This window comes from Nelumbo nucifera, chromosome 5, assembly GCF_055504915.1.
Source record: "Nelumbo nucifera cultivar China Antique chromosome 5, China Antique-T2T, whole genome shotgun sequence".
NCBI lineage: Eukaryota > Viridiplantae > Streptophyta > Magnoliopsida > Proteales > Nelumbonaceae > Nelumbo > Nelumbo nucifera.
In genome coordinates this window covers 13,308,126-13,329,549 of record NC_142653.1, presented here as the reverse complement: position 1 = coordinate 13,329,549, position 21,424 = coordinate 13,308,126, and the positions used below count along the sequence as shown (strand labels likewise).

Sequence of the window (21,424 nt, the reverse complement as noted above, 5' to 3'; positions counted from 1 at the left end):
GCAACCAACAACTTGGCCTGTTTTTTTTTTTTATTGTCATAAAGCCCAAGCAATATCAGAGCTCTGGGTTGCTTTTTGATTAAATTACTATAACACAATAAAAAAAAAATCCTCTCCTAATGGATCATATATATACACCCCTAGTTTCAGTCTTGCTGTTAGATGAGTTGTAAAGTTATATCTCTTTGAAAATTAGTTGATGAGAGATACTGGTTGCCAATTAACAGATACATGAAACAGCTTGGTTCAGAAATCCTACGAAAGGATTTCAGGATAACCTTAAAAGGAGACTCTGTTGGCGTCTTAGAGCTAAAGGGACTCCCTTTTTCTTTCGACGTGCGCCAACCACTGTTTCGTTGTGCTCCCCAACTGGTATTGAGGGATTATGTATTGTAGGTAGAGTCCGCTGTCCCCGTCTGCTAATTAAAATCCTAAATACTAAAAATTTGAAAGGCTATATATGTGTAACGGGCTTTGTATTCATTTCATACCAGTCAGAAGCTGCTGTGAACACTGGCATGTGAACCTAGCCACATAATCAATCACTAGTGAACACGTCAGTGTTCCATGCATGTGGGATCCACATATGGTATAGGTCCCACCTATCCACAAAACTGGTGCGTTCACAGTTCACTCCTGATTAGGGAGGGGTGCTCACGGTTCGGTTGCCTTTTTTAATAACCGAACTGGTATTATCGGTTTTTGAAAAACCGGTAATCAAAATCAAATCAAAGCTAATCAGTTAACCAGTTGACCAGTTTGGTTCATTGGTTTTTTAAATTTTATAATATATATATGAATATATAATGAAAATTTATAAATATGTAAAATATTATATTTTAAATAATAAATAATATATCATATATCATATATTATAAATATATTTATATATATAATGTATATTTATTAATTTATAATATATAAAAAATATAATATACATAAATATATAAATATATAATATATAAAAATATATGTATACCGGTTAGTTCGATTAACCACCAGTTTTCTATATTGGTTAACCGAAACCAAACCGGTACCTTTGGTTTTTTTAAAACGCCAAACCAAAACTGGTGTGTGTGGCTATATCGGTTAACTAATTTTTTAGTTCGGTTTTAATAGGTTCAGTTTTTTTGTTTGTTTGCTCACCCCTACTCCTGATTGGTTACATAGCATAGCTTAATTAATACATGCTTGTGTTCATGCTTGGGTATAGGGGTGTCCATGGTTCAGCCCTTTTTTTTAAACCGAACCGGTGGTATTGGTTTTTCTATTTTGCCAAACCAAAACCGAACTGGTACCACCGGTTAACCAATCCATCGGTTTTGGTTTTTGACCAGTTCGGTTTTTCGATTTTTTATATTTATAATATATATTATATAAATATATGTATAATATTATATTATAAATAATAAATGATATATAATTTATTATAAATATTTTAAAAATATATAATATATACAATATATTTATAAATAGATCGTTATAAATATAATATAAATATATATTTATATATAATACATAGAAAATATGTGACATATATTAAAATATATATAAAATATGCATACATACCAATCAGTTCGGTTAACCGTCGGTTTTTTGTAGGTTAACCAAAAACTAAACCGGTCCTTCAGTTTTTCAAAAATTCCGAACTAAAACTGAACCGATTGATTCGATTAACTACATTTTGCGGTTCGGTTTTCTTGATTTGGTTTTTTCGGTTCTTCATGGACACCCCAAATTGGGAATACGTAAACACACCGGTTCATTGTTTTGGGCTGTGAACCCGCTCAATTCATTTTATCAGCTATAATCCCTTCATTTTATCAACCATTTTACAGTATACACCAATTACCAACCACCAAAATGGGCCACAAATCTACAATATACCATACCTAATGCTCCCCAAAAGAAATGAGGCTCTTTAGTTTTCAGGAAGATTTGGGTGGGATGGAAAAAGATGGGATGGGATGGGATGATATAAAAATTTAATTTTCTATTGTTTCGTTTTATATGGAAAAACAGTAGAAAAAAAAGTACCCAACCACGCCTGCGTTCCCATTTTTTCCGTCTCACAGGCGTCGCAGTGATGATGAGAGGAAGCGAATCTCCGCTTGTTGCATCCACCACTGTGAAATTCTGCTTGAAGACCAGACTTCATCATGGTCATCACCATCATTTCTCTGCCTTCACCGAACCTTCTTCCGCCATTGCTGCCTCCATCGTTTCCGCCTCTGCCACCACCCCCGTTAAAACCATACACTTCTGTTATCAAAGTGTCGAAATCATCCTTTGTTGGAAGGGCACCTCTGTTTGACAGAAGCCAATCTACAATGACTGCAACAACGGCAGTGCAGGCACTCTCTCCGGAAGCCTTTATCACTTCATTGGTCGATGGAAGCAAAGAGGACACTGGCTTTGAGCTTTGCCAGACCGTCTCGGCTGATAAGTTCCCTCTCTTCCCATCCATCAATAGATAAGCCATGGTTGTTACATTCGGACCTATGACTATGAGATGAACCTCTGCTTAATTTTTCACTGGTTTTCTGCAACAAGGGATACCACCAAGCAAGCTAGCTCCAAAGCCCTCATCTCGCTGAACCATTTCAAAACTACAGTTATTTTGAAACTCTCCTGAGCCATGGATCCGGTTTAACTTTGAACGAAATGGCCAGAAAAATCGTCAGAGATCTGACCGTTGGGATAGGTTGAGGTTGAAGAAGAAAAGTCTCTCGAGTTTTCTCGAGAGGTTGAAGAAGAAGGCCCAAAATATTTTCTCAAGTATTTTCACCGGGGTCGCACTGTTTTGGTGCAATCCCGATTATACGATTTTGGGGTCCCGCATCGTTTTTCTCATCCCATCCCCTATTTCACTCAAAACAAATAAGAGAAAAGAGAATATTTTTGGAATATTTCATTTTTCTCGTCCCCATCCCACAAACCAAACGGAGCCTGAAAGAAAAGTTTCAGTTGCATAACAAGTTGATGAACACAAAAAGTAAAACAATGAAAACGCATATTTATCTTCTCAGACATAAAAACGATGAAAGGTTTTTTTTTATGTACACAAGCCTCTCTATCACTCTACAAATAATCAACTTTATCTGCTGCCTCTGTTTCACCCCTCATCTTTGCAGTTGACTACCAAAAAACGAGATAAAGTGGAAAAGAAAAGAAATACAAGATACATATGGGACAGGTTTAATATCAGAACACGGACCAATCTTAAACTCTCCTTAAAGGACCAATTAAATTACCTTCAACGTTGGAACTTGTAACTTGAAAAATGCAATGGGCTCAATCAATCCAAGTTGGTCTGCTTCAACATTTCTTCACAGTATTATCAATATATGTTTACAGCTTTGCAGGTTCCCTAAGTCATGTAAAATCAAGTTTCATCCTCAGCAAGTTGCACATTGTATCCATGCTTTATCTCTGTTTCAAAAGTGTTCAACAAAAGGTTCGGGTGAATGGGCAATAACCATGCATGATAACATAAAAGAAATATTGATGTATTAAAGTTTATAAACATATGGCAATTGAATTGTTAAAGTGAAGCACATAATGTGCGAAGCTTGTGAGCACCAAAATTAAAACAAATATGTGATAAACAATTACACATTATGGTGCATCTTTATGAGGCCTTTAGTCCTGGTATTAACTATTAATTAAGGTCATCCACACTGCAGTCAATTAGTCTTTCGGTCTTGGAACATCATGAACACCTTGTACTATATCAACTCATATTACAGTAATCCATAAAGAGAATTTCTCCTCAATAGGGAGTGCATCATATCCCATTTATTGGTTATCAGGCTATATCATACAGAAGTTTAATAGTTATATGATTGATACCATTTTTTTATGAGTAGTTTATGATTGATATCCTTCTCGACTTAAAAAGATGTGTTTTTAGCATCAACTTGTTACTCAAGATTCAAATTGCACTTTCTTCATTTTATCACAATGGAAGTAGGTATCTTGAACCTTCCAGAGTTGATATCAACTCGGTAACCAACTTGAGGCACCATTTTTATTTCAATATTTGAGATGTATCAAACTTGAGAAACTATGTTGAATATGGAAAAAAAAAATCATGTTTGATTCATGCCTGTTGCCTAAAATATGATAATCAATCCCTGCCAAAAAAAAAAGATAAAATATTATGAATAGGAGAAGAGTCTTAAGAAATGCAAATTCTTCATGTGCAGTCATGCAGAGTTAGGATAATAATGGAATTAACAAGTGAGAGAACATCCAAACTTTATGTATTACAAGTAGAAAATTTTCAATCAACATCAATGGTTATTGCTCAGTTTAAAACAGAAAAACCAGGAAATGAGACAATATATAAAATCCACATGAAGAATTACTAGATTAAAACTCAACAGATCAATAGACTGCAACATGCCTATCTAAAAATTCATCATAACTACTGATCAAAATAATTTTATCAGCTAGGTCAAGAATCTGGTTCTGTTGATTGTTGACCTAACTGATCTAAATATGAATAGACTGATGGTGGATCCAGTTTGTTGGGGACCATGTTCCTAGAATTTATTGATAAAAATCACCATAAAATAATTGCTGATACTTGCATAAAAGTTGAAATGTTTGGAACAACGGTACCTTTTATTGAAGGCTTCTCATAATTATCTTTCATTTCATCCTCATTTTTCCATTCACTGTCATTATCGCCCATTTCTCCCCTTCCATCATTTCCTATGTCACTTTCACTAGCTGTCTCCCACTCAGAATCATCAGCATCTTGGGCATAGATGTCACCTAAATCACCCTCAGAATGAATACCCCCATGTTTAATAGCAGCTTCTCTAAATAACCAAGCAGCACGCATTTGCTTCTTCACTAAGCGTTCAGCATAGTCAGGAACCCTGTTTTGCCTCATGGAAAGATCAGGGTCATTTGACGGAGAACACTCATTTATGAACAGAATGGCATCTAATAAACTCTCTTTTGCTAAGCCAAGCATATCATATGCTTGAGCTCTCCTCCACAAGCTTTTAGCATGACGATTAGGAGGGTTATGAAGACATAATGCACGTGTAGCATCACTAATTGCTGCCAAGGGTTGTTGCAATAGTAGATGACACTGAGCTCGATTACTATATAACACAACTCTCTCCTTTTTGGACCTCATTGGACATAATGACAGTGCTTCAGAGTACTTTGATGCAGCTCCAGATATATTTCCAGAAGAAAACAGAGAATTGCCTTCCAGCTTGACAACTAGTGCTGCTGCTTGTTTGATATGAAGATCTTCCTTTGGCAGACTCTTCTCCCACTTAAATCTCTGCGTGGAATCTATCACTTCATCAATCAATTCTTTTGTACGACTACTGAGAGAGTTACGCCCTGTTCCTTGTGATTGGACACAATCTTGAAGAACATTAACAATAGAATCCCCGAGCTTCTTGTGATCACCCAGAGTTGAAATCTCTGCAAGGTCTGTAAGTGCAGGAACTGCCTTGTCAATTACCTGTAGAACAAAAATGCATTGCATTAAATATTGAATAGAATAGTCCAAGGTGAGGGTGGGCCTTGGCACAACGGTTGGGTTGCTCCATTGTGACTTTGACCAGGGTTCAAATCTTGAAAACAGCCTCTCTGTATGTACAGGGATAAGGCTGCATACATCTGTCCCCCCCAGACCCCGCATTGGTGGGAGCTTCGTGCACTGGGTTGCCCTTTTATGGTCCAAGGTACCCAGTACATTTATTGGCAGGTAGGATAAGTTAAAAAAAATGATTTTGGTTCTTGTTGTCCTCTGCTTTGCTTTTCTTATTAGTACTTTTTCTTTGAAATTTTTATTGTGACCTGTTGGCAGGTAAGATTATCAGGAGCAGTGTTCTATTTAGACTTGTGCAGAGAACTCTTAATTGAATATGGCTTTTCTTTGTTAATTTGTGTGCACATATGTATCATAGAGAGAATATAGCAGGCTTTATAGTTGGAACATCAGCAAAATCCCACTAAAAGGGACTCAATGACAGATAGTGTATAATCATTTATAGAATAGGAATTTTTTATGGCTATAACGCAGAAAACCAGATTAAAGGACAGAAGAATACTTATTGCAGTTTTCTGGATCAATAATAAAGATTTTGAGAATAGAAATAATAAGGATACAATTGTCAAACCATATAAAGGCAAGAACAACAAGAGAGCTCTAGATATACATACACTTATTGCACTCTTGGTTAACTTTTTATAGTTTTGTGAATAAATATTTGTAATGGGAATAGATCTCAGAAAAACTGATTCAGCAAATCTGTAAATATAATCAGTGAATTCGGAAAACAGGGTCCATTGCTTGGTGTAATGGTTAAATTAAATCAGAGTGAATTTGGCATCAGTTTAGTGGATCAATCTGGAATCCAAAGGTCTGTGTTGTGGTTAATCTGGAAACTATGGATAGGGCGGGCTATTGGAACTAAACCTGACATATTTAAACAACTATACATGAAAATTGAAAAGAAAGTACCATATATAGAGAAAATAATGCATCATCTTCCATAAATAGAGTAATTATAACTCATTACTTTTCAAGCTAGGTCCCCAAGTAAAGCACTTGAAACATATAAAAGGCATGGATAAAGGAATTGCACCTTGTGACAAATACTTGGATCCTGAACCAACCAAAGAAGACAGTCAATAGCCATGTACTGCCAGTCATCAGATGAGCGGGCAATATTACAGAGTGCTTCGATAACTCCGGGACAGCTTGCAACAGGCCCCCTACCAAGTTTATGATGACAAATTGTTCTTAATAAACCAATGCCTGCTGGTGAGTTTTCATTCACAAGTCCACCCCACAATCCTGGTAACTTCATTAAGAATTCAGGCTTGCATATAACAGAGAGAAATTCAGGCTTGAAAGCAAAGCAATTAATAAGCTGAAGAGACCAACACTGTAACTGGCTGGCCCATTCCTCTGCCTTCCTGGACTCCATTTCTACACCACCCATGCCACGTGTAAGCAAATCAGAGTGATAACTAAGCCTTCTATCAGCATACTGGTAAAAATGCAAGTAAACAATTTCCAATGAACCCATTGCCAGTTGAATGGAAAGCTCAAGAACTTCCCCATGACTTGCCACTGCAGGGAAAGTACTGGGATATGTAGCCAGGTGTCCTAGAGCTCGGACTGCAACTCGCTGTTCCACCCAGGTTAACCTCCCCCTTAAGAGTTCAACCAAGGGAGGAATTACTCCAGCATGCACTGCACTTTCTGCAAATTCGTCCATATTCATGGTATAAGATCCAATGATATGTGCTGCATAATAAGGAATGTATATATTCTGGTCATGAGAGAGCCAGCGGCGGTTCTTTAAACCCTTCCATATAAGTGCAGCCATGCATTCAAATATTCCCAAGTCAATGAACTCAGGATCATTGGGATGTGCCATTGCAGTGTTCCAAAGGCCACTGATTGGAAGAACCTGACCATCATCGTCTTGAGAAGGTAGTTCCCTGAAGAACTTTAGTATACTTGTTCTACGTTTACTTGGATTAGCTTCCTTCATAACACAGAAGAAGCATCCTGGATATGGGCAGTCCTGGGATATATTATCCATGTTCAGGAAATGGAACTATACCTCACTGCATATCAATTTAATTTCTACAAATAACAGAAGGAATAAACATATTAGTGCTTCCCTAAGTAATAAGCATTAGTGAATGACAAATGATGACCAAGCAACCAAGTGATGGACTTATCTTCAGTGTATCAAAGAAAATTCAATAAATGTAGACCAAGTATTGTAAAAAACCGTACAACTTTGTTGAACAATTCCCCAAGGGAAAAAGCTGCTTAACCAGTTGGATACCATCTTCAAGTATTGTAAATGCACAGAAATCATAGTGAGATCCAACTACTATTTATGGCTTTTTCTATGACCAGAAAACAACTAACCAACCAACCCACACGAAATGTGCAGATTAACAGAACTGCTGAACCAACTGCAGCATTTATTGAAGTCATCTCTTTTACATCATGTTAAAGCAAAAAACCAAGCAAAAAGTTAAAGGTGGGTGGCAAACTAACGAGACGACAAGAAAAACATTATAGTAATAAATAATAATAACAATAATAATAGTATTATTACTTGTAAGCGTGGCTGCTTCCTAAAAGTTCTAGCAAGTTATAAGAAATTGACGGTATAATAAAATGAAAAAAATGGGATAGATAACAAATGAAGTTTCACTGGTAAAGTTTGTTAGTCGGAATTCAATTAGCTGAAAAACACGAAATCGACAAGCCTAAGTACTGAACGAATAATCCAAAATTGTTTCCGTTAACAAGCATCAATGGAAAAATGTCAACTAAATACTACAGCAGAAGGTAACAAAATCAAAACCCTACTAAGCAACCTCAAAATAGACGTCCCAGTGATCACAAGACTTTCAAAATCAAAAACAAAATAACAACAACCATGAATGACACTGAAAGATCGGATTCTGATGCTTGCGGAGAATGTACAGAGACATTGTAAGTCTATGAAACGAAAAAGATTGAAAAGAAAGAGGATTAAAAAGAGGAAAGAAAATTAGATACCTTTGTAGCAGCTGTATGATTGCTTTACAACACAGGCAGAAATGGACACTACCCGTTAGAACAAATGAAAAGCATAAAGAAATTCTACGGAGAGAGAGAGAGAGAGAGTGAGTGGGAGGGGGAATCTGACAGAAGAGTGGATCTCGCAGAGCTTATTTGTGTTTTTGAATGCGCAAAGCAAAATTAAAATGGAGTGGGGCCACGAGGCCCACGACGATCCATTATTTTCCTTTTTTTTTTTTTTGGTGTTTGAGATTGGAGAGGGGCGTACCTTCAACACCCTGTTTTCGTACTCAATTACAGATTTGCCCTTATTAACCACCCTACACCTTATTAGACGGATAGATATCCTAAACTTTCAATTTGCAATGGTTGAGTAATCGGTCACCTGACCAGTTCCGTTTCATCTTTTTGGTCAAAAAAAACATTGATTTGGTTTGTCAATGAACACCTGATTCAGGTGGTTGAACCGTTAATCTGAACAACTATTTTTGGTTATTAATTATTTATTTATATTTTTTTAAATTATAATGGATTATCCATTCAAATTGGATGGTCAAACTGTTTGATTCCTGGATTGGTCCCCATAACGTTTTCCTATTTGGTCCAATTTTAAAAACTTTGCTCTCAAAAATAGACATGTGAGTCCATTGTTAGTATTCCATTAGTTAAACATTACATAATGTTAAAAATATTCCTCTTATGTATTTTTTAGATCATTCTCAAGTAACCAAACATTTCCCCATGATAATATTCTTACATGAACAGCAAATAACATAGGGATAATGGCATATAAGGGCAATTTTTGGGCCCTAATATCGATAAAAGTAATATTTAAAAAAAATAAAAAATAAACTAACTTTTTAAAAATAATATCAATTAAAGACAAAATCACTGTTTATCTTCTTCTTCTTACAATCTGTTCACCAGTGCCGCCGCCCCTGGCAATGCCTCTGCCTCCACCTCCGACGGTTGCAGAGACAGAAATGGCGGCAGTGGAAGTTGTCCAAAAGCGACCATGCAAAGTATCCCTTCACCTTCACACCCTCCCTGCATTAAAAAAAAAAACAACATTCATTCACTTAAGTCTTTTACATTAATGTTTTGCCAGTATCTGTTGTAGTTTCAATTTCAATGCAAGGATGAAATGGAAGGGGAAAAAAAAACACGCATAAAAGAACAAAAGAACATTATCCCAATTCACTGGATGGCTCTTTGAAGGAAATAAAAATGACGGCGATGATAATCTATTCTGAAGTATCTCTCAGGGCTTCCTCCAACGTCAATGTACCGTTGTTTACCTCTGAAACTCGTAACAAACAAATCAATTGAAGAAAATAATATATATCAGCACCTTCTCCACTTGTGACCATCAACATTTCAAGATATATGGGAAAATTAACTACAGAAAAAAAAAATAGATCAACTGTACGTGATTGATTAGCTCATAATATAAATGGTTGGGTCATTGTATCGTGCCTTTACATAGAGCAACATGTCTCGAATTCCTCTTGGGTATACATAAAGCCAATCCGAACCAGACTGTAAATTTATCAAACATATAAGTCATAAACTGTTAATTAATCCATTTATTTAATATAATTAGTTGATTGATCGATTAGTTGTTGAATGGGGACACCGTTCCGTTGCGATGTCAAAATCACTCGAGAATCTGTAAGGTAGATTGCGAAAACATAGTTGGAGGTGGAAGCGTTGGCTGCATAAGCAGTAGAATAGTAATTTAATTATAGGAAATCGAACAATCCCTTCACTGCAATGGACTGGTCTTGTGAGAATTTTGGCAACCAATTTCCCACAAGAACTCGCATGTTGTCTGGATAGTCGCCATAGGTCAATGGGTCGGTGTACCTGTAATAAAAAACCATATTCTCTTCTGTCACCGCCGCCTCTACCTCCGCCCACCTCCGACAATGTTGGCGGAGGTGGAAGTGGGCGGAGATAGGCGGAAGTGCTACCGGAAGTGGCGATGGCGAGCGACGACAATACTGATAAATAGTGATTTTGCCCTTAATTGATATTATTTTTAAAAAATTAATTTATTTTTAAAATTTTTTAATAATATTACTTTTATTAATATTAAAGCCCAAAAGTTGCCCTTATATGCTATTATCCCAATAAAATATTCAAATATTCCAATGATTATAATCTCTAATGATGATTTTATTCCATAAAATGTTCTAAAAATACATGAAAAAAGTATTTTTGACTTGTCCTTTTCATATCATAGTCAAACCCTATATAAATGGACCTTTTTTAGAATTCACGATATGAGTATTGAAATTAAAATTCCAAGATACCTGTCCAAGTTGGCATCTCCGCAAAAGTATTTTTGACTTATCCTTTTCATATCATAGTCAAACCCTATATAAATGGACCTATTTTTTTAGAATTCACGATATTATGTATTGAAATTAAAAGTCCAAGATACTGTCCGAGTTGAGCACATCCCTGTGGGAGCATCTCGCATGCGAAGAGATTAAAATCGTAAATTACATATTTTTAGTGTTAAAATTTGATTCAATAAAGATGGAGGTGCGGGGAATCGAACCCCGTGCCTCTCGCATGCGAAGCGAGCGCTCTACCATATGAGCTACACCCCCTTGACATTTAAAATTGCAACCACTTATTATTAATGAAATATATAGTAAAATGAATATCTCTCAAATTTTATTCTTGAATTAGAAGTAATATCTAATTTTGTCTTTTAACATTTTATAAAAAACAATACAGTCATAAACGGTTAAAATGAACATGTTCAGTGGAATGGCTCAAGGGATCTGTCACAAACAACAAGTAGATTTTGGTTAATTTTCTAATTGATAATAAAGAAATAATAAGAGAGGGGCATTTTTGTCATTAAAAATAATGGGCGTGACAGTTAAGGATGGCAATTTTCTCCATCCTCAACGGGGACTCGACTTCTCCAACCCGATGGGGTCAGGGATGAGGATTGTTTTAGTGGAGCGAGGATGGGGATGGGGATTAATAGGAATCCTCGATCGAGGTCGGGGTCGGGGTCGGGGATGGGGATTGATGTCTGATGGTGCGCAATCTGGTCGGTCCTAACTGCCGGTTACCTCGCTTCTGACGAGATCGGAGGTGCCTGAAACAAGGAAGAAAATGGAGACTTCCTAGGAGGAACCCGGTTGGAACACTCCGAAGCTCAAGTTAGTGCTCTTCCAGAAGGCAAGGGAAAATGAGGAATTCTAAGACCAGAAAACGCAAGAATCACATACCCTCTTCTTCGTGAGATGGGGGCCTTTTATAATCACCCTATACACTTGCTCTCATTCCCCTGCCATGCCCCTGCCAGTTCGGGCATCATTACCTCTGCTAGATCGGGTCACCTCCTCTGCCAGGTCGGGTGTCATTTCCTCTGCCAATCACCAGTTCGGGTGTCATAACCTCCACTGCCAGCTGCCAGGGCTACCTCTGCCCGTCTGAGATGGTGGTGGCAGGTGGCCGTTGGATGGCGGCTGTCATGTGTCGGACCTTTAATTAGTTCAGGTGCGCCGCCTCCGTGTACGGGTCTCCCGGTCGTCAGGTACGGTTGTTCAGTCAGGATACTTGGAGCCGAAGTGGTGTGTGAGGTGAAGTCTTGAGCTCGAGTAGAAGTGTGGCCTGAACTACCTCTAGGGGCAGTTCGGGTCTTTGCCTTTTGTGCTTTTAGGCTCAGGACCTCGAGGGGAGAGCTCGGGTTCCTCCTTGGGGAGCTCGGGACTCTTCAGCTCGGAGCTCGAGTTGTAGGTTTCCCCTGTGGGGGAGTTCGGGACTTTTTGCTCGGAGCCCGCTGTCATGCCGAGCTGGCGCTTCTGCCAGGTCACTCTTGGTTGCTTCCACGTGTCGTAGGTCCAAGGGGTCGGGTCAAATCTTCCTCCATCAATTGCCCCCCACTCCCCATGCTCGGGGTCTTGACCCGGCATGGGGAGTTCACGGGATGACAGGTGGATTTGCCTCGGGACACTTTGGCCTTAGTCTGGGACTTCTCTGGTCTAACCCGCTTGTGTTCTTGGCTCAACCGGGGTTGGCTTGGTTCGACCAGGGGTCAGTCCCGGGCTGCGTGTAGCTCGCGCACGTAAACGATTTCAAATTTTTGAACGTAAACAACGCGCACCAAAGTGTCTTTTCCTTGGGGAGTGCGCAACTGATTTCACGGGGAGCCGTTGGATAGTTTCGATCTTGGCCGTTGATGTGCGGGTATAGTGGCTATTAATAGTGGGGGCCCCCTATCACTTTCCTCCGTCATCTTTCAACATTTGTTCCTTGAACTCGCATCCAAGCCCGTCAGCTTGTGTCGCTTGTTCATAGTCCGATAGCTTTTTCTTGGTGAGTCCTCAGCCCTTTGTTTCGATGTCTAGTTCGGGTAGCTTACGTAGTCTCCTAGGGGTCCGATGCTGGTTCTACGAACCGAGTAGCTGCCCCTGACAGTCTTAGTGAGTCCGAGGCGGGGCCCGATGTAGAGCTCGAGGAAGAGCTCGAGTTCGAGCCCGTAGGCCGAGTCACCTAGGATAGTTTGGCATCCACCTCCCGCCGAGGTCGGGTACCAGACAAGTTCGGACCCTCCACTATGACGTCCGGAAGGCTTTGGTCCCTTATCGTCCAGTATAACCTGCCCGGGGAGTATACTTACTTTGTACCCTCGGGCGACTTTCCTTGGGAGCACGGTCCGGATGAGATCGTGATATTCTGGGAGCAGCTTGTTGCCGGGCTGCGCTTTCCCTTCCATCCCTTAATCGTCGAGGTCATGAACCACTTCGGCGTCACTATAGGTGAGCTTCACCCGAACTCTATCCGCAACCTTGTCGGGACCATCTCCCTTTGTTGTGAACACTGCCTTCCTTTGGACTTGGAAATTTTTTCTGCTACTCTCATGCTTAAGAAACAAGCGGGTCCTCTGCCCGGGCGTACTACTTGTCACCTCGCCCGAGCTTCAAGCTGTTACACAATCTCCCAAATAAGGTCCCGGCATGCAAGCGGGACTACTTCGTGGTTCGAAGTGCTATGGGGTGGCCGTTTCCTACTGAGTGGGGTTTGGCTGCTCCAGACCCCGGTGTCACTTTAGACGAAGATACTGTGAAGGGCCTCCAGGACTGGGCCCGGCAAGGGCTCAAATGCGAAGTCTACCTGACGGAGGACAAGCTTATTCAGGCCAGTCTGAGTTCGGGTAGGTTTCTTGCTCAAACGAAGATACTCTTGCTTTTGCTTTTATTCCCATCTTCTGACGTCGAGCTCCTTTTTGCAGGTGTTATGGAGGCAGAGAAGACTCGATGTGCGAACTTCTTCGCTGGCATGAAAAGGAGGAAGCGGGTCCGCGCTGAACCTTCCCAGGTTACGGAGCCCGAGGCACCGAAAATGGAGCCTCCTGGGGAGCCCGAGGTGGCCCCTTCAGTTCAGGAAGCGGCAGGGGCTCCCTATGCCGACACTGCCAATACCCGGGCTGTGCCTTTGGGCTCGGGAAGTCATGAGGAGGTTGGGAGCATGCTGACGCCGAGCTACGCTCTCCGAAAAAGCAAGAAGGCCATTTGTCTTGAGGAGGTCGCGCAGTGGGTCAATCTTCCTACAAACCTCATTGGCGCTCGTGCTGTAACTCAGGCCATGGTGGTAAGTCGGGGTGGTTTTTTTTTATCGAGCTGATTTGTCCTCGTTCTGGCAGGTGAACTTCTCTATCCATGCTTTGGCAATTCAGGCGGAGAGGGGCTTGAAGCGAGCAGAAGCTGCCGAAGTGGCTTCCCGTGCTGCGCAAGCTGAGCTGTCGAGGTCTCGGAGGGACAAAGAGGCCTTAGGAATGGTGGTGAGACATATGGCCGACCTGAAGTTGGACCTGGAGCATCTGGTCGAGTACCTTCAGGAAGATATTAGGGAGAAGACTCAGATCTTTTCTTAGGCCGTCGAGGAGGCGAAGGTGAAAGCCGTCGAGGATTACATCGCTTCTTCGCGTTTCGACGATATGATGGTGGGCTCGTACAGACGGGGTTTCAAGTTGAGCCGATGGATGATAAGGAACATGTACCCCGAGCTCGACGTTAGTGCCATAACTACTTCGTGCATCACTCAGGAGTTGGCTGCCGCAGCTGATGATGATGCGGATTCCAAAGACGAAGCAGGTCCTTCGGGTGTTGTCGAAGTCCCTTTTGAAGGCGAGGAAGATTGACCTCTGGGCTTGTGAGCTCTTTTGTGTTTTTTGTTTTTTTCTTTTAAACACTGTAAAGCAAACATTTAGCAATGAAGTACTTTTTCTGTTCAAAGGTATTGTGCAAATATTCTCCTTTTGCTGAAGTGACTTTATGCCCGAGCTGCTAGACTTAAGCCCCGAGGCGAGTTAATATAGTAAGGCTATGTGCCCAATCTGTTTTCCACCCGAGTTAGTTAACAGGCTGAATTGGGCCCTGGGCTATGCACCTCGGGATCCATACTTGTGCAGATTGCTTTTGTTGATGAGGTGTCGAGGTCTTTGTTAGCTCGACACTCTAGGCCTTAGGGTGCCGAGGTCTTTGCTAGCTCGGCATTCTGGCCCTTATGCTTTGGTAGCGGCTCATGGCCTGCTTAGTTTGATAATTTATAGGTAAAATCGTCTTAAGTTGACGATGTTCCATGCCTGGGGTACCTGTTCACCTTCCAGGGTCTCGAGCTCATATGCTCCCCCGAGTACTCTGTTTACTCGGTAGGGTCCTTCCTAGTTCGGCCCGAGTTTGCCAACGCCGGGCTCAGGTACCATGATTTTGCGGAGGACCAGGTTGCTGACGCGAAAGTTTCATTTCTTAACTCTGGCGTTGTAGTACCAAGCTACCCTTTGCTGGTATGCTGCAGTTTTGATGTATGCGAGGTCCCTCATCTCGTCAAGTAGGTCGAGGTTGGTACGTAGCTCATCGTTATTAGTATTGTGGCTGTATGCTTCCAACTGAAGTGAGAGGATTTCGATTTCAGCTGGGATGACTGCCTCCGTGCCGTAGGTGAGGTTGAAGGAAGTTTCTCCAGTGGCGGTCTTCTCTGTAGTTCGGTATGCCCATAGGACGCTGGGCAGCTCGTCTGCCCATAACCCTTTAGCTTGGTCTAGCCTAGCTTTTAGTCCACGGAGGATAGCTCTGTTCGTGACTTGTTCCTGACCGTTTGCTTGTGGGTGCGCAACCAACGTGAAGTTTTGCCGGATCCCCATGCCTTGGCACCACTCTTGGAATTTGATGTCTTTGAACTGCTTGCCGTTGTCGGAGATCAACACCCGAGGTAGCCCAATGCGGCACACTATGTTCTTCCAAAAGAAGTTATGGACGTTTCGAGCTGTGATGGTTACGGGATTTTCAGCTTCAACCCACTTGGTGAAGTAGTCTACTGCCACTACTAGGAATTTCCTTCCTCCTGTTGCTGGTGGGAATGGCCCGAGTAGGTCGATACCCCATTGTGCGAAGGGTCATGGGCTGGTGAGGTACTTGAGGTCGGCAGTGGGCTGATGGTGAATATTGGCGTGCTTTTGGCACTTCTCACACTTTCTGATTAGCTCGATGGCGTCTGCTTTCATTGTTAGCCAATAGTACCCCTGTCGTAGTGCCTTATGAGCGACGGTCCTGCCCCCCATGTGTCCGCCACATAGGCCTTCATGAATGTTGCGGAGTACGAGCTCAGCTTCGGGAGGTCGCAAGCAGCGTAGGTAGGAGAGCGTGTAGGATCTTCGGTACAGGCTGCCTGACGCTCTACCCTCCTGGCGGTGTTGCGTTCCGTGGGGAGGGTTCCATGTAGCAGGAAGCTCACGAGTGGATCAATCCAGCTCGGTTCTGCTTGGCCGACAGGAGCGACCTCCTCTGCCCCCCGGAGAATGCTAGGCCGAGGTAACTCCTCTATGTACACAGTTCTCATGGTGTTGTCACTGGTGCTGGCTAGTCGGGACAGGGCGTCGGCCTTAGTGTTCTCTGACCTCGGGATTTGCTTGATGAAGTGTGACTGGAAGCGAAGCAGTGCCTCTCTTACCTTTGCCAATTAGGCGATCATAGACGGCTCGCGGGCTTCGTATTTCCCTGTAACTTGGTTGACCACGAGCTGGGAATCGTTGCAGATAACTATGTGTTTTGCCTTTACCTCTTGCGCCAGAGCTAGCCCTGCTATCAACGCATCGTATTCCACCTCATTGTTGGATGACGCGAACTCGAAGCGTAGTGCGTACTCCAGTTTTGTGCCACTCGGTCCACAAAGAACTACACCGGCTCCGCTGCCCTGCTGATTTGAGGAGCCATCTACGTGAATGATCCAGGGCTCTTCATCTCAGTTCGCGCTCGGCCTAACTAGGAGAGATACCGAACTGGGTGCGATCTCACGGGGCTCGGACTCAACCGGCCCGGGAGCATCGAGCTCACCCGAACTGGGAGCCTCGTGCTCAATCGGGTTGAGAACCTCGGAGCTGAACGTGCTTTCTGCAACAGAATCCGCCAAGGCTTGAGCTTTGATAGCGGTTCGGGGCTTGTACTGGAGATCGTATTCACTGAGTTCGATGGCCCATTTCGTCAATCGTCCAGAGACCTCGGGCCAAAGTAATATTTGCCTCAAGGGTTTGTCGGTGAGGAAAATGATGGTTTGAGCTTGGAAATACGAACAGAGTTTGCGGGCCGCAATGACCAGCGCATAGGCTAGCTTTTCTATATCTAGATATCTTGTTTCTGCTCCCTACAATATCTTACTAACATAGTAGATGGGTCGTTGGACCCGATCTGCTTCCTTTATCAGTACCGAACTGACCACTTCGTTGTTTGCCGAGAGGTACAGTTCTAAAGCATCGCCATCTTCGTGTCGGGTCAACACCGGGATGCTGGCGAGGTATTTCTTGAGCTCGTAAAATGCGAGCTGGTAGTTCGGGTTCCACTCGAACCCTTTGCCTTTTATTGCCTTGAAGAAGGGCAGGCAATGGTCTGCTGCTTAGACATGAAACGACTCAGAGCGGCTATCCTACCGTTTAGCCTCTGAACCTCTTTTACTTTTCGAGGTGGTCTCATATCTAGGATAGCCTTTATTTTGTCTGGATTGGCCTCAATACCGCGCCGGTTGACGATGTACCCTAGGAACTTACCCGAGGTGACACCGAAGACACACTTGTTTGGGTTTAGTTTCATGCTAAATTGACACAGAATTTGAAAGACAGAATGCAAGTCTTGTATTAATTCTTGCAAAAACTGTGTCTTGACAACCATGTCGTCTACATAACATTCTATCTTCGTGCCAATTAAGGGCTGAAACAGCTTATTCGCGAGCCTTTGGAAGGTCGCCCCAGCATTTTTCAGTCCAAAGGGCATAACCTTGTAGCAATACAGGGCGAACTTGGTTATGAAGGTGTTTTTTTCCTCGTCGGACGGGTCCATCCTGATTTGGTTGTAGCTCGAGTAGGCATCCAGGAAGCTTAGCAACTCGTGTCCCGAGGTCGCGTCCACTAGGCGGTCGATCCCGGGGAGGGGGAAGCAATCTTTCGGGCAAGCTCGGTTCACGTCGGTGTAGTCGACGCACATGCGCCACTTGCCGTTTGCCTTTTTTACCAGAACTGGGTTGGCCACCCAGCTCGGGTAATGAACTTCCCTGATGAAGTCTGCTGCGAGGAGCTTCTCGACCTCCTCATCGACCACCCTCCAGCGTTCTGGGGATAAGTTGCGTTTCTTCTGTCAAATGGGTCTGACTACAGGGTCAGTATTGAGCTTGTGAGTTGTGAGCATAGGGTCTATGCCGGGCATTTCTGTCGCGAACCAAGCGAAAACATCTAAGTTACTAAGTAAGAAGCGTACCAGTTCGAATCGCAGGGGTTCTTCCAGGGATGCTCCAACCTGAAGTAATCTGGCAGGGTCTTCTGCCGAGACAGAGATGGGAACAGTTTCCTCTGTTGGTGCAGCTCGCTCCAGTTCGAGGTCGCTGGTCACCTTGGTCTTTCCCTTGAAGGCGGCAACGTAGCACTTGCGGGACTCGAGTTGGTCGCCCCGCACTACCCCGATGCCGAAGTCCGTTGGGAACTTCATGGCCAAATAGTAAGTTGACACCACAGCTCTTAAAGCATGGGTGATCGGCCGACCTACTGTGGCAATGTAGGGGGAGGGGGTCGCGACCACCAAGAAATCGTGACTGAGTCTTACCGTGCTAGGCCACGTGCCGACTTCCACAGGTACTGTGACCTTTCATAGGGGTCTGACCTCTTCTTCGCTGAAGCCGACCAGCGGGGTGTTCCCATGCTTCAAGTCACTCTCTCGGAACTGGAGCTTGTCGAAGGCCGCTTTAAAGAGGATGTCTGCCGAACTACCGGAGTCAATGAGTACCCGTCGGACTTCGAAGTCGTTGATCTTCATCTTTATGACAAGTGCGTCATCGTGGGGGTAGTGAACCCCGCGCGCATCTTCGGTGAAGAATATGGGGTCTTCCGTCCTAGGCCGCTTTGGGGGATTTCGTTCTTCTCTGGCGACCTCCCGAGTTGACGCGTAAGCTGCTGCCAAGGTACACCCTGCCACGATCGATCCTCCAACGATCATGTGGATTGTTCCCCGAACTGGTCTTTCCTCCGGGGGCTGCTTCTGTGGTTCTGTTGGCCGACTGTTGGACTCGGGAGCGTCTTTGTTGTGCTCTCCCTGCCAACCTGGCTTATTACTATTATTATTATTATTGTGCTGTACAAAATTTCGTAGATATCCGCGACGGATAAGTTCCTCTATCTCGTCGCGGAGATTATTACAATGTTCGGTGCTATGACCGTGATCCCTATGGAAACTGCAGTACAAGTTTTTATTCCTCTCGTTCGGGTTTCCCTTCAGACGAGGTGGCCACTTCACATACGGGGCGGCGTCTTTGATCGTCATTAAGATCTAGGCCCGCTTCGCGTTTAAGGGTGTGTAGTCCGGGGCTTCCCTCTTTCTTTTCTTGATCCCGCTTTCAGTCCTTTGGTTGATCTCCTCCTCTGTTCTCATGAATATGTCCACGAGCTTTAGGAATTCAGCCACGGTCGCGGGCTGGTTAACTACCATGTGCCACTTGAACTCCTTGTGTGTCACTCCTCTCTTGGCTGCCGCGAACTGCACCGCGGGGTCTAGGCGCAGTATCTGCAAGCATGCGTCATTGAACCGCTTGATGTAGCCTCGGATGGTGTTATGGTCCCGCGTGTAGGATCTCGTCACGGGTCGGTCCACGGTGAGAAAGCCCTGCCTTCGCTTGTGCCTTCCCTTATGTGCAGACCCTATTGCGGAAACTGAATGGGTGATTTGTCCAAGAGACCACCCGAACTCTCCCTTGGGGTGATTTGTCCAAGAGACCACCCGAACTCTCCTCTCTTTTCTTAACTGGAAAATTGAATGCTTTATTTCACTCGTAGCTCCTTAAATAGGAGATTTACAAAAGGAAACTCCTTGTTGGATTCGGCTAGGCTAAGGTAATCCAACTTAAACTCAAGCTCCTAATTACCTACTCCTAATAGTAACACAACTCTTACTTAAGATAAAATAAGATAAGGGATAAGGGATAATGAATGGTGTAGATGGTGGCGAGTTGGTAGGCAGAGCTGATGTGGTAAGATAAGTGTGGGCCCACCCTGATGAGCTGTCATGTGGGCCCCGCCCTACTGCTGTTGTCGGGCGGTGCGCGCGTCTCGTAGTGTTGCTGCCGTGAGGAGCGTGCTGTTGTCGTGAGGAGCGTGCTGCGTCGTGCGGTGCGTGTTGCGCGCTGCCGGGCGATGCGTGCTGTCAGGCGGTGCGTGCTGCACATTGCCGGGCGGTGCGTGTTGTGCGCTGCCGGGCGGTGCGTGCTGCGCGCTGCCATGCGGTGCGCTGTCGGGCTGCTGGGCGATGCGTGCTGCTGCCTATGCCTGCGCCGCAGTGCCCTGCCGGTTGGTGTGACCATAACAGATGGACTCTCCTCTCTGGACTACTCTGAAGATGCTCTCCTCAGTTCGGGGGCACCGTTTGCTGGTAACAAAGTGCGCGGTGAAGACCTGCACGAACTTGGGTCCAGCTTCTTATTGACCTGAGGGCCAGGTTCCTGTACCAGGTGCGGGCCACCCCCCTGAAGGTGGTAGTGAAGGCCATGCACATGCGGGATTCACTGGCCCTTGCCAGGTGCATTTGGGACTGGAAGGCATCGACGTGGTCGTTGGGGTCGAAGGACCCATCATACTTGTCTAGAGAGGGGAGTTTGAAATCTCTGGGCATGGGGATTGAAAGGAGTTCTGATGAGAGGGGGGAAGGGACTGAGAGAATAGGGGCAGCTTTTACCTCGTTCGAGCTTGTCTCTTATTTACCTCGGAGCTCGGGCAGGATGTGGGTGGTAGTTCGGCGACTTCGTCGGCGTCTTCGTTGCTACTTAGAGGGCCTGGTATTGGCGTTGCTGGCCTCGGTCTTGCCGAGCTTGATGGGCCCGGACTGTTGGTAATCCGCCACTAGGACACCGAATCGAATCTCTATGAGCGGGAGCTCAAACTTGGAGTGCTAAGGTGCTGACTTGACTGGCAAGGAGGTTCCCGATCCGCCGGCGAGCTGCGAGGCGGGGGTGATTAGTCTTTCCCTCCTGCCCGGGGATGAGGCCTGGCTCTTGGAGGGGTTCTGAAGTTGGGAGACTTCTCCTCGGTGAAGGCATCCGCCCTGAGGGGAGGGCTTAACCGGCTTCGAAGCGGGGTGCCGAGGTGGAAGCTATGGTTAGTTCAGAGGCAATTGGGGGAACTGCTGTTGATAGTGATACTGAGAGATGTGGTGCAATACTTGCTGCTGATGGAGCTGATGTTGCTGGAACTGCTGCATTTGGGCTTGCATTGCCCGCATGCACTGCATCAAGTCATCAAACTGGTTTTGGCTAGTCGCCAGAGGGACAGCAGTTGGTTCGGCAAAGGTTGTCTCG

At 44.1% G+C, this 21,424-nt stretch overlaps 1 protein-coding gene and 1 non-coding gene across 3 annotated transcripts; both read right to left on the bottom strand.

Annotated features, from left to right (window-relative positions):
• Window positions 1-2,985: 2,985 nt before the first annotated feature.
• Window positions 2,986-8,730, bottom strand: LOC104605190 (uncharacterized). Of its 2 annotated transcripts, none has more exons than XM_010269837.3 (4): window positions 8,573-8,730; window positions 6,624-7,636; window positions 4,627-5,494; window positions 2,986-3,432 (listed from the first exon to the last, which is right to left on the bottom strand). In XM_010269837.3, the coding sequence occupies exons 2-4, from the start codon at window positions 7,590-7,592 to the stop codon at window positions 3,386-3,388; spliced, it is 1,884 nt and encodes a 627-aa protein (XP_010268139.1). In that variant the 5' UTR covers window positions 7,593-7,636; window positions 8,573-8,730; the 3' UTR covers window positions 2,986-3,385. The 2 variants fall into 2 exon arrangements, with proteins under 2 accessions (XP_010268139.1, XP_088743248.1); XM_088887122.1 differs by lacking the exon at window positions 8,573-8,730 and adding an exon at window positions 7,793-8,525.
• Window positions 8,731-11,120: 2,390 nt separating this feature from the next.
• TRNAA-CGC (transfer RNA alanine (anticodon CGC)) lies at window positions 11,121-11,193 on the bottom strand. Its single transcript has one exon. It is a non-coding gene; the product is annotated as a tRNA-Ala (tRNA).
• Between the last annotated feature and the right edge of the window lie 10,231 nt (window positions 11,194-21,424).

Coding starts and splice junctions, on each gene's coding strand:
- LOC104605190 (XM_010269837.3), bottom strand. CDS start 7,592: ATGGATAATATATCCCAGGACTGCCCATATCCAGGATGCTTCTTCTGT. Junction 5,495..6,623: donor ATCCAAGTATTTGTCACAAG/GTGCAATTCCTT, acceptor TTTGTTCTACAG/GTAATTGACAAGGCAGTTCC. Junction 3,433..4,626: donor TGAGAAGCCTTCAATAAAAG/GTACCGTTGTTC, acceptor CTTTTGAAACAG/AGATAAAGCATGGATACAAT.